This window comes from Pseudopipra pipra, chromosome Z, assembly GCF_036250125.1.
Source record: "Pseudopipra pipra isolate bDixPip1 chromosome Z, bDixPip1.hap1, whole genome shotgun sequence".
NCBI classification, from domain to species: Eukaryota; Metazoa; Chordata; class Aves; order Passeriformes; family Pipridae; genus Pseudopipra; species Pseudopipra pipra.
Window position 1 is genome coordinate 21752267 of NC_087581.1, and position 13422 is coordinate 21765688.

The window sequence follows — 13422 nt, forward strand, 5'->3', positions numbered from 1 at the left end:
TTCATACAACTTTTACAAGAATCTTAAGTATAATATAATGACCTACTTGAAATTAAGGGACCTTCCTCATTGTATTTAAATTACAATTTCTTAGTATGGTAACAACTTCAGGTGAGGGGAGAGGAAAAAAGAAAAGACTACAGTGTGCTCAATGAAAGGATTGCTCATGGCAAGGACCTCAGTACAAACCTAAGTCCCAAGATGATTCATATGAACTCCAGCCTTCTAAATACAGTTACTTTCCAAAACAAGTTGGGCACTATCTTTCATAAGAATTACTGAGTACCCAGATTAACATACCTAGCTTGTGACAACAGTTCCCTTTTCCCCTTTCACAACCCTTTGCAACTCAATAAGGAGTGCCAAATTCCTTCAGTTCCTGGTGTTCTCAGTTCCTTAGAATGCATAGTGTCAATAAAAATCCACTTTGCATTAAAATAACAAGCTGCTGGTTTGCCCTTAGAAGTCTACCTTTAATAGTTCGTCTTCTGTTGCATCCGGGAATTTCTCATGGAGCGAGCTTTTCAGAACTTTGGCTATATATCTCATTCCATAACTACATGTAGAACAGATGAAAAGCAAAAATATTGAGAAAGGCTTAGATGAAACACAAAACAATCATTCTAGTCAGCTTAAGTTATTGCTTTTTGCCCAGTCCCTTGAAGCACAGAATGAGTTGATAATGGAAAATACAAAAAGTTTCAAGTACAAGGAGAGGTTCACCAGGCTGCTAAAGCAAAGTAGAGGTTGAGAAACCACTCCCTCTGCTGGGGAAGTCATTTGAGAGACACATACCACAAGCCTTTGAAAACATAGAAAAGATTTTAAAGGATCTCCATCACAGAGTTTCAAGTGAAGCTTCACTGTGCACATGAACTGCAGCTTGGAGAGTCCTAACTCAGCACTTACGGCATCATATTGAGAGAAGAGAATATGGACGTGAGAACTTTGTCAGTTACTGCTCGCAAACTCTGAATGGATGATTCCAGTTTGTTGACCACTTCTGTGTGTGTCAGTGCTTGTTCTGTGGTTACATCATATGGCAATTTGCTGCAAAGCAAATGAACAGATATTAAATGAGACTAAATGCATTTGAGAGTAAAATACTTTCTTTTATTTTCTTCATAAGGGCCATCAGTGAACAAAATGAAAGTCAGACACAAATACAGCTGAAGCTGGTTAAGTAACAAAAGTCTCAGATGCATTAGCTTCCTTTTTTGGAGGTAAGAAGTTTGCTTAGGTGGCGGTACATGTCATCATGTACCTTCCTTTAATTACAAAAGGGAAGTACGAATATAAGGCATGCATCTCCACATCCCAATTTCAGCATAGCTTGTCAAAAATCTGGGACACTACTAACATGATGTTATACAACCTGAGAAAAAGACTATAAATCATTCCATGGCATAGTCTATTACACTTGTAAAGATTAAGTAATTGTCCTTGGAAGGTCATGACAAGGAAAGTGATCCCTTTGTTGCTCAGAACAAGTTAGAGTACCTGTTTTTCAAGAACCTCTCCCAAAAATCTCTCACTATGCTGCAAGAAGAAGAGGACGGGATGCATGGGCACAAGTACGATTTGTCAGAGAAAGAACAGGAAAGCAGAACTGAGGGATTCATGTATATTGTACAATATGTCCAGCTTCCTCACTCACCTGGCCTCACCAGTCTGCATTTCTAGCTGGTTTACCCATGACTTGTAAACATCCACCGGACTAGTGTTGATTATGAGGGACTTGTCATCCATGATCTCCTTCACCACCGGGGCCAGGAGCTGGCGCAGAGTGTTCTGTCCGCGAGCACCTCGATTGAAGCTGACGACCATCTTAATGACAGTGGGGTTTCCAGTAACAATATCCTGAATCTGGTCTACCTTAGAGCTGTACCAGGAACAGAATAGTTCTCGGCTCTGAATTATGTATGCAGTTTCTGTATTTTCAAACCCCACACTTTCAAAATTATCCTATTTCTATGATGAAACCTCTTTATACAGTCTATTTCTTAAGGCTGTTATATAAAACAAGGTTATAGAAACTACCACCTGAATTCTGTGTGTATTATAGCAATGTTCTGGGAACATAGCTTAGTTAATGGCAGCTATATATCTCTAATTCGGACCCAAATGCCTGCTCAGCAAATATCTGTTAAGGGCATAAAATAATATTTTATTGTTTCAAGATAAGCCACCGATCTTTACTTACAGAGCAAAATTTACATAAAGAATGAAAATACTTTCTCCACCCTTAAATACCAAAGAAGCCTTAGCATCTTTTTTCAAGCCATTTTTTTTATACAAGAATATGGTCCATCATAGAAAGATTTTGTTTCTTAATTGGCAGTCACTTGAGTTTAGGAATAACTTACTTAGAAAACACACTTCTCTAAAAACAAAAAATATGTATGTAATTTTATGGTGATTTAAAGATTAACCACTGATTTTTTTAAGCATGAAACATTCATTGAACTGTCTACAACACAAACTAACTAAAGCTTTCTTGTGAGTGCACATACGTTATTTCCTCTTCTAGAGCAGTTTTGAAGAGTTTGAGAAGCAGATATTCTTCTCGTTGATTGGAGGCATAGTTGTATAAAGTGAAGATGACTGTATCCATAAACTTGGTTGATTTGTTTTGTGGCATCTGGAAAATCAGCTTTGCCAGATACGTGGGATTAGTCTGCAAAACAAACAAATGACTTGCATACTATTGTCAAGACAAACTACCCCCACTTGAGGGGCAGCTTTCAATGTTTCTATTCATACCAAAAGCACTTATGTTGACTCTCATATATGTCACTTTTCCATGCAGGTTTTACTTTTCTCCAAATCCTAATGCAAAAGAAACACTGAATACTGCACAATCAGAGATCTGTGAGAAGCACCATTAAGGATTTTATTTACAGTCTGTGGATAGTACCCCTGTGCATCAAGCCTATGTATCCAATGACAATGATATTTTACCAAATGGCAATGGCTATCTCTCAAGAAAACATGGCATACTACATGTCTGCTTTAGAGTTAGAGGCATCTGCCCTGGGAGGAGCTAAAATTCTTCTAGAAAAATGTCAGTGAGGTGAGATAAAAAGAGCACAAGAACAGATACATTATATGCTGTCAGCTACATTGCAGACAACTTCCTTTCCACCACATATAATGCACAGTAATAGTGACAGTAATTTACATGGACTAAAAGATATATGGAGGAAAACATTTCTTTTTAACTTCAGCACAAACTAAAGTTATACTCGATCAAAAACCAGCCATATTTGTTGCACATTCTAAAGACGGAAAGGATTTGCTCGATTACAGGAAATATTAGAAGTTGATCATAGTGTTTGCTGCAGTCTCTAAATTATTTGGAAATATTTTCATAATCAGTACTACAATCATTAAAACTAAACAGTAGATTTCTAGTTTTTCTTTAACAATTTGCTGCCATATTAATTTTTGCATTAAAATTTACCTGTAGAAGGTAGAACAAATGTTGATAAGCCTCCAGTTTTTTTCTTCTCTCTTTACTCAAACCTTTGATACCCTGTTTGTCTACCATAACCATCTCCTCCAGCTGACTTTTGCTCTTCTTGTTAAGTTTCTTACTGTGCAGTACCACATCCTGCAGACAGAAGATAATCTAGATTATATATTCACAAAACAGGCAAATCGGAAAAATGAATATTTCCCCAAACGTGTTAAATATGGTATTACTCTAAGGGCCCTAATTAGCAACTTTGTGTATTTTGCTGCTCTATTCATTAATCTGTCGAGGACCAAGAATCAGAATGAGAACAATTTCAGAAGTGGAAAAATATGTACAGCGATTGAAAGGACTTTATGATACAGACTTTACAGTTATTATGTATATACACATTGTATGTTTCCCCAGAATTTGTATCTCCCGGGCATGTCCAGGCTTGTTCACTTCACTGCTTCCCTGCTTCCTGGCTGATTGGCTGGAGAAGCTGCAGAGAGGAGACAGCCTCCATTCGCCCTTTCCTTCTCCAGTTCCTCCTATGCTCCTCCCCCTTTTACCTGTGTCCCTATCCTGATTTGTTCCCCTGCTTGTCTGTCTCATGCTCCACCCCATGTTCTGGACCTTTCCCCTCCTGAGCTTATAAAAAAAATCGTGTGCACGCTTCAATAAAGCATTCTACTTGCACCCTAGCTTGTTTCCTGAACCTGTGCTGTGCCACGGCCCCATCCCCCCTTTGGACCACGGCACTAACCAGTCTCCTAAACATCTTTATCTTGTCACCAGTATGGCTTGCCAACAATGCCTGTATGGGGATCTGATATCCTATACACTCATTCATGAATAATTAACATTGAACAAGCTTTTCAATGTGATCAGAACTCCACTCCATTCTACCACAGAAAAGATATAAAAGATTTTAAATCTGCCAAGTAGTTAGTATTATCCACAACTAGCAAAAGGCAGTGACATGCAACTCGGGACAACAGAACAACATCTAGCACAAGACAGAAACAAGTGAAGAAAGTGCTTAATTTACTAGGAATATTTTAACCAATTGAGCTCCTGAGCACTGGCACAGGTTGCTCAGAGAGGTTGTGGAGTCTCCATCGTTGGAGATATTCAAAAGCCATCTGGACATGGTCCTGGGCAACCTGTTCTGGGTGCTCCTGCTTGAGCAGGGGGGTTGGACCAGATGAACTCCAGAGGTCCCTTCCAGCCTCAGCAGTGCTGTGCTTGTGTGACCCTGAGCTCTCTCAACATGTAGAAGTGCTCAGTGCATGCTGCCAAGGGAGTCTGAACAGAGCTTGCTGACCTGAAGAGTGATTCTGTTTTTCACAAGCAATCCAATCTTTATATCCATTAAGTTCAAATCCTTCTCCAACTGTTGATTGGATCGAATTTTTGTAACCACTTCTTCCCTTAACCTTGTTACTTCTAGTTCTTCTTGAAAGTCTAGGTCACTTTGGTCCAAGAGGTAGGCAAATTTGCGCAGAACAGTCAAGGGTGGATTTTCAGCACTGACTATAGTTGAAGAAAACAGACTTGTTAGTTGGCATAATAATGAACACCCCTAAAACCATCAGGAAACTGATCACTGTGCAGAAAAATTCTGAACTGCAGAGAGACATTTATGCCAGTGAGCAATATTTTTGTCATACTTTATAGTAAGTATAGCTATGCAGAATAGTTTCAGCTGTAGAACAATTGGTTTACAAACACTTGCTCCTGCTTTTGAAGTTGAATAGGAGACTGAGAAATCCCATATGACAGTTAAAAAAAAAAAAAGACTGAACACAGAAACATACTTGTCCCCAAACATAAAATATTTAACTGTTACCACTTACTTAGTGTTCTGTAATCCTCCCTGGCTTTGTTTGCTCTGAGAAATGCTTGTATCTTCACAATTTGGTCATTCTGAAAGGGACCGAGATTAGGCAAAAGGATCTAGTTATGACACGCTTCGGCTCAGAAACATACTGCAAAACCTGCATTCTGTTTCCTGAGTTGCCAAAAACTGCTTGTGCAGTCGTATTTCCCTATTTCATTGCTTCATGTTCAAAACGGAGAAAAAGGACTTACATGATCTTTGAAGTATTGCAGACGTTTCCGGTAAGCTCTCCTTGCTAGCCACATTTTGACCCATGACTGAATCTGAAAATTAAATAAAAACTTAAAAAACACTGCACGAACTTGTGTGTGTGTTTTAAATTTGCTTCTGAATGTCTGCTCCTGTAGGCATGCTGTTCTGGCATGCTTGTGGCCATAGATGACTGTAACACCAGCGTCCTACTGGCCAGTGTCCAGATTAAGGGGTTCCCACTGAAATAGCAAGTTGAGTTCAAGGTTCTACCATCTGTGTGTAGCATTAGCTTTGGAAGTAATTTCTACCTTCAAATCTCAGCTCTCAGTTCTAAACCAGTCTCTCTCAGAAACAGGAGATCCTCTCATGATATTCCATCCATGATCTACAATCTAATCATTACAATGTCCCATTAGCATCTCAGAAAACTGAACACTTTCCAGAGAGTTAGATTTCACAGCTTTTAGGGAAATAACACCCTATCATCTCAAATGTTTTCTAATTTAGTATGGAAAAGGAAATATAAGGAAATATCTATTAAGTGCCCCTCAAGTTCAGCAAAGCCTGACAGAAGTCCAACAGAGCTTTCAAGAAGCAGTTTGCTTAAGATGTCAGTTAGACAACTTTCAGCACCATGCACATTTCTGGAAACCCTCCAACTTGTGCCATTAGTCTCTGAATCCCAGGTGGTGGTAGAGAACTAAGCCAAGGGATGAAATGTATTGGGGCCCCAAAATACACTGGGATCTTACCTTAACAATAGCAGCAACATTGCCTTGAAGCATCTTTAATCTGTCAACATAGCTTTTCCTTTGTTTGAATCCTTTCCAGAAAGCCTATTTAATAGGAGGCAGGAGACCATTATCGCTAATAAGAAACTAATATTTATTAAAATCTACATATATACACTAAAATCATTAACAGTGTTTACCTTGTAGAGAAAAAGTGCCATTGTGATAAAAAGATGACTGAGACGTAAGCAAGCTTGCCTCTACTTTTTAAGGTGATGTGATACATTTCATGTTAATTTTGACCAACTTCAGCACACTCTGTTGTCCAATGCCATTTCCTTTACTCCCCTGAAGTTGTCCTTAGTCTTATCACTAGTACACTCACATTCTTAGCATCCCAGTCACTGGCTTCATCCCACATAGTGAAGATTGCCAGCTCTTGCCCATTACTCAGCCTCAGCTTCTATCCCTGGAATAGTGTTGGAGTGCCTCAATCTGGAGGCCATGTGGATGATAAGAACGTGATCAGGAATAGTCAGCATGGATTCACTAAAGATCAAGATGCTTGATCAACCTGATTGCCTTCTATGATGAAATCACTATCTAAGAGGGGAGAGCAGTGGATATTGTCTACCTCAACTTCAGCATGGCTTTTAACACTGTCTCTCACAACATCCTCATAGGCAGTCTCAGGAACTATGGGCTGGATGAGTGGACAGTGAGGTGGATTGAGAACTGGCTGAGCAGCAGATCCCAGGGGGTCTTAATTAGTGGCAGAGGGTCTAGTTGGAGGCCTGTCACTAGTGGTGTCCCCCAAGGTTCCATGCTGGGACCAGTATTGTTTAACTTATTTACCAATGACTGGGATGAAGGGACAGATGCCTCCTCAGCAAGTTCACTGATGACACAAAGCTGGGAGGAGTGGCTGATACCCCAGAGGGCTGTGCTGCCCTTCAGAAGGACCTTGACAGGTTGGAGAGATGGGCAGAGAAGAACTGTCTGAAACTCAGCACAGGCAAAAAGGTGTCCTGGTAGACAACGAGGTGTCCATGAGCCAGCAGTGAGGCCTTGTGGCAAAGAAGGCCCATGGTATCTCTGAGGAGCATTAGGAAGAGCACTGCTGGCAGGTCAAGGGAGCTGATCCTGCCCCTCTACTCAGCCCTGGTGAGCCCACATTTGGAGTCTTGTGTCCAGTTCTGGGCTCCTCAGGACAAGAAAGACATGGAGCTCCTGGAGCAGGTCCAGTGGAGGACTACAAAGATGGGAGCATTTTTCTTACAAGGAAGGGCTGAGGGAGCTGGGCCTGTTCAGCCTCAAGAAGAGACAACTGAGAAGAGACCTCACCAGTGTATACAAGTATTTGAAGGGAGGTTGCCAAGAAGATGAAGCCAGGCTCTTCTTGGTGGTGCTGAGCTGTAGGACAAGAGGCAACAGGCAGAAACTGATGCCAGAAAATGAAAAGTCAATCCCAATAACAACTACTAGTGGTAAAGATGTTTGTCATAAGGAATCATTAAATTTACTGTAGATTAAAAAAATCAGTTGTACATTTCCCCCCCCCTTTTTTTGTCGGGGAGTGGGTGGTGGTGGTGATGGTGTGTTTGATTTTTTTTTTTTTCCCAAGACTGGAATAAATTGCTCCTAATAGGAGCTAGCAATTTCATAATTTAAAACCCGTGTGCATGCATCTGTCAATGTTTACACCCTGCAGAAAGTTTCCTTTATACTCCTTTTGGGGTTCAGCAAAATAGAAACATCCTAGAAATACTGCTAGAGAACACGGGGACAGCTGCCACTCTGTACCCATCTATGACTTCATGGAGTAGAGGCAAACCACTTCCAACTGGGGATAGTCTAGAGAGGAATTTATTTCTTAAGTCGTGCTTTACCAAGGAATTTTTGCTTCAATACTTTACAAATATCTGCTGGTCTTGTACTGAGCATAATTAGGTGTACCACAAAAAGATCTGAGCACATGAGAACAAAGCCAGGGCTATGTATTTCTGAGCTTCTCCTGAGTAACTTACACTGGAGGTGGATATGACCCATTCTTTTAAAACTGTATCTTTGTTATATGAAAGCACATGTATTTACAGATGTAGAAGTTAAATTGCTGCTAATGAAAACAGGGAGAAAGATCTCTTTGAGAATTTTTTCAGTGGTAATCAGCCACATTGCCTGTTACATGCAGAAAGCTGCCCAAACCACAATACTTTCTTGTTCTAGAACAATACCTGTATTTTGATGGCAGATGGTTCCTGGTTTTGAAGATATGCTTTTCTTTCCTGATGGTTTCTTCTGACTAAGAATCCCCTTGCTCGGGCTTGCAGCCGAACAATCAGATCTTCATTAGCAAGCCACAGCTGCTCTCGATTGTAATCTGCTGTAACTTGCCCAACAATTTTCTGTTAAGAGATCACGGAAAAAGATCATTTAAAAGCAAAAAAAAACCCCCAAGGCAAAACTATCCTGGAATTTGATCTGTGATCTCTCCAGCTCTATAGCTTATGTTCACCCTATCCAAGTCCCTCTGATTTGCCCCTAGATTTTATTCAGTAAGAAGAAAGAGCCACTTTGCTACCACTGAACTGTATATGAAGGGTAACTGAACTGCTTTCGAGCTTCAGTTATTCAAATAAATATGCTATTTTAAGAGAGTATTTGTTATATTTTAGGAGAGTTCTGCTTTCCCAATACTTAAAAGTGTTTTGTACAAGTCATACATCTAGAAGTACTAATTGAATCAGTGAGTTCTCTGTTGAGAAGCATGTTCAAGTACTGCTGCATTCAGAATTTCAGAAGGACATACACTGTGACTTGAGTTGTTTGTGTAGAGGAGTATGCCTGTAGCTTAGATGAGCTGCATCAGAATAAAAGAAGAACAAATTGCTCAGAAGCTCATGTGATCTACTTGGTTGTAAGTTATATTACACACTAACACAAAATCTCTATAATAAGAGAGTTTAAGTAGCATGCTCATCCTACTGAATTTGGAGATACAAAAATACTGTCAGAGGATTAGATTTAAACAGAAAATGGTAGTTCCACCTGCAACCAAATACATCATAAAATTCCTTGCCATAGGCCAACGCAAAGGCCAGTGCAAAATCCAGACAATATAAAAGAATATGGAAGCAATCAAACTTCCCTCCACTGGTGTCTGCTGGTGGCCATTAAAAGGAACGAATGATGTAACTTCCAGTCAGGAAGTCCCTAAATCATTGCCAGATAGTAGACAGGAGGCTGTGCTATCACTGTTTAGACTTAAGTTGCTGCACTTGCCAGAAGCAGATACTTGATAAAGTGATCTTCAGTGTCACCCACCACAGCCTCTCAGTATTGCCATGTCTCACGCTCTTTCCCTCAAATGTTTATGTTGCATTTGCAGTAAAAGCAAATGTTTCAACTACCTACCTGGATTTCTTCACCAGTTAACCATGAAGTTTTTGGTACAACTCCTTCAGGAGTGTCACAGGTACCTTCCTCAGTTTCCACATTGTAGTAGTAATCATACATGCTTTTCATTACAAGTTTAATCCATGGACTTTCATTAGAACCTAAAAGCAGTACACACCATTAGTACACATTTGTGCCATGATAAATTACAGCTCTCCCTACCCATTTCACCTCCCTGCATTTGCTATGAAGCCATTTTACATGCAAAATCACTATATATCTTGGCCCAGTTTGTAATAAGGATTTTCAAAATACCCTGTTAGATAGATTAGGGTGATTCCTCTAGAATGAAACAACTATAAGGTTAGTGAAGTGGCTATGAGGTTGGTACAGATCCACTGCCAGCCTCTCCAAACCCCCATGTGCCAAGTTAGCACTCCTGAAACACTGTGTGTTATGGCTTCCATCATCACTCATGTAAGTGAGACTGTTTATAAAAAAATGTTGCTCTTGTCTTCTGTCCAAATGCTGGACTTACTGACACTTACCTCACACAGGACATTTCCTATATCCATAAAATTTTCTTTTTTAGTGCTTTGGTAAACAAAGCTTTATCCTGACAGGCAGCAGGCAGGAAAAGCCTCATATCCGCATGGACAAAAGGCCCCAAGATAAAGCTGGTAAGGTCAGTTGTGCAAAATGCCCTCAAAATACTCATGTTGTGGAATGAAATATGCCCATCTACTGTAAGAAAGTGTATTATATTGGCAGTATTTATTTTTACTGTTAGCTAACTTTGGCTGCTGTTAGCTATGACCAGCTTTTGCAGCTCTAATGTGACAAAACATTCCATCATCTTCCTAAGGGCAGATTCTAGTCTCAGCTTTTACTGATGACTGCTGCTCTGGCAATGCACAGGGACTATAAATGGGCTGTGGACAATGTCAGAGCCTGGCTTGATCTTTGGCAGTAACCTGTAAGGCTGAATTGTGCATCTCTGCATCTGCTAATAGGAAAAATAAAATGCTATTATAGAGTAATATGGTTTTCTGAGAGGATGGACAGTTGCATAGAAGCTGCCCTAAATTCAATCAGAGGCTATGTTGAGATTCTAGAAAGTCTTAGCTAGACTCTGGAAATCACTAGATTTGTTTCTCAGCATGTACTATGATTTGAATGATGTGTGCAACAGTTCAACATCATGTAAAATGCACTTGGAAAAGTATAACATTTGTTAAAAGGTTAAAAACCTGCATCTATCTTCCTCGATTTACAGTGATTTTAGGTAAGTTTTCTGTTCTAGCTTTCTGGTTGCCCCAGTGATATGGACATGTGGAACTGTCCTATTCAGGAAGGTTTTTACCTTCTGTATTTTTGAGGTTCTTGGCTTCAGAGAGATTCCTGAAGTAGGCTTCAGCACACTCAGGAGTGACTTGTAATCCAAACTTGGACTGAAGTATCATCAGGATTGGCTGTAAATCACCCTTCTCCAAGCTCTTGTTAATCGCTGATATTCCAGCAGCCACTAGGGTAATATAATGATGTAGAAAATTAAGTGTCTTATACTTTATGTACCCGTAACTCTAGCCTCCAGCAACTTTGAAAATGGACTTCTAAAGCTGGCACACACAGACAGCATGACATACACAGCAATTCAGTGTTTTACCCATTTGCAGCCTCCTTTGTGCTTGTGTTTTGGAGAACATTAAGTGTATTAGGTAGAAAGTGTGTGCTCCACCCAGACTGGGGAGAAGCCACAGTGCAATTGAGAGCAGTCTAGAGGGCAGAGCTGCTCCCTAACAAGTGACACACCAGATTACAAGTAGGGCAGGGGTTGAGGATGGCAAGTCCCCTACTTTCGGCCTGCCCTAACAAACAGGCCATCATCTGCTGATCACTTGGCAGCCTTCTAGAGGTACACAGAATAATTCGGTTACAAGGTGTAAACCTTAACATTCACTTTTACTGTGAAAAAAATGGGAATTAAAACTGATTGCCTTGAGTAAATCCTTGCAGCAACCTAGTCAGCGTCCTGAAGCAACCCTTTCTTGAACTCACCCTCAGGAGCTTTTTAAAGGAAATTCATGCCCTTGAATTTGCCAGAGATGCAGCTTTTGCTTCCAGGGCACATAAAAGCACCCTGAGAGGTGAAGCATATGTAAACCTTGAGATTATACAACTTTAGCCATATTCTAATTCAAGACTCCCTAAGCATCTCTTGCTTAGTGCAGGTCCCACCATCACCGAAGAAACTGATTTCACCACACCTGACAGCATGTGGGAGCACATGCAACTTCAAAGTTCCTTACATGCTAGATGTTTAGGCTGCTTTAGTCTTTAAAGGTGTTCATTCACAACTAAATTCAAGATCCATGCTGAAGGGAACAAGTGAATAGACATATATCTAGAACATGCGCATTGTATACTGGCTTAAGTGAATCTGGCTACCTTTGCACTCCATAGCTGCACTTCATGCTGCAGCACTAAACACTTTTCCTTATCTTGTGTCTATCCAGATCACTACACAGAGCTGACCCAGAAGGTGCTTAGTGTCAAAAGCCTACAGGAGTCACCCCACAACACTGAGCAAGCAGAAGAGTATTTCAGTTAGAGAAACAGTTTGTCTTTATTGGTAGTCAGACTAAGGTGGAATGAGTAGCTTTGGCTAGACATTAACTCATAAACCTAAAAATACAGTCAGCCAGCTGAGAAACAAAGCAGAGGCACAACGCCACACCACCACCATCTGAATTTCTATCAGATAGCATCCTGCTATTTTTCTGTGCTTTGAAACAGATCCTGCCAAGCATACATGTGCTCCCTGTGAGACTGGAGATGTCTTTCTACCACTGATGTGGCATTGTGATGCCCAGGCATCTGGTCAGTGGTGAGAAAGCAGGGAAAACTGAGAAGCTAGGGAAAACACTCATTTCAGCAGAAAATTATTCCTTTCTATTTAAGTGCTAGCAATTAATACTGTGGCTGTTGCTCCAGAGCAGGGCCACGTAGATCCTGGAAAATTATAAGATAAGTGGAGATTAGCCATCCGTAGCTGCAGAAGAACTGTAAGCTCCAGTCTGCTTCTGTAGCAGTTAAGACGCCAGTACCAGATCAATCCTGTGAAGGGCTCTTTCTTACACCCATTCTCCCTTCAAACAGCTGTGATATACAAAGCTGCAGTTGTCTGCTGTGATAAGCCTGAACTCTCAACAAGGCCAATGATCAGCTTTTTCTTATAACTTGGACTCTCCCATGACAGACAAACTCTTCCTGTGTAAGACTAAAATCAGTATTCAAGTCTATTTCTGATACTTGGCCAATTCCATTTTGTCCCCCACTTAGATAAGGAGTACAATGGTTGAACTGATTCAAGAAGTGAAGTAGGGCGATACAAATCATACAGAAAGCACTGCAAAGAATTAGGAAATGCACCAGTATTTACTGAACACTTCTTCCTCAATAAAAATACAACATATAGCCCTCTACTGACAGGAAAAACTGTGAAAGTCTTTTAAAATTTTAAGCCTGTAGTATTTAATATTTTTATAAAGCATAAAAATTAGTTTGGAAGTGATCAAGACTGTTTCAGCACAGCTGCCAGTACCTTCTCTTATTTTACTGCTTATTTTATTGCCACTACTCCAGCAATCTCAAAAATAGTTTCTTGACTGAAAAACAATCTTTTGACTGCCTTGCCAAAGGTTTGAAGTTGTTTGCCTTTCAAAAATAGTACCTTTGTGATA

At 40.3% G+C, this 13422-nt stretch overlaps 1 protein-coding gene across 11 annotated transcripts in view; it reads right to left on the reverse strand.

Annotated features, from left to right (window-relative positions):
- IQGAP2 (IQ motif containing GTPase activating protein 2) overlaps positions 1-13422 on the reverse strand; it is a 129884-nt gene that overhangs the window by 17291 nt on the left and 99171 nt on the right. For all 11 annotated transcript variants that reach the window (XM_064642043.1, XM_064642039.1, XM_064642036.1 and 8 more), the window contains 12 exons: positions 11043-11204; positions 9698-9840; positions 8518-8688; positions 6305-6388; positions 5552-5623; positions 5317-5386; positions 4785-4993; positions 3464-3613; positions 2514-2677; positions 1658-1882; positions 910-1050; positions 472-556 (listed from right to left, as the gene is read on the reverse strand). In XM_064642043.1, the coding sequence (XP_064498113.1) occupies positions 472-556; positions 910-1050; positions 1658-1882; positions 2514-2677; positions 3464-3613; positions 4785-4993; positions 5317-5386; positions 5552-5623; positions 6305-6388; positions 8518-8688; positions 9698-9840; positions 11043-11204 (1676 nt within the window). The remainder of the gene's footprint in view (positions 1-471; positions 557-909; positions 1051-1657; positions 1883-2513; positions 2678-3463; positions 3614-4784; positions 4994-5316; positions 5387-5551; positions 5624-6304; positions 6389-8517; positions 8689-9697; positions 9841-11042; positions 11205-13422) is intronic.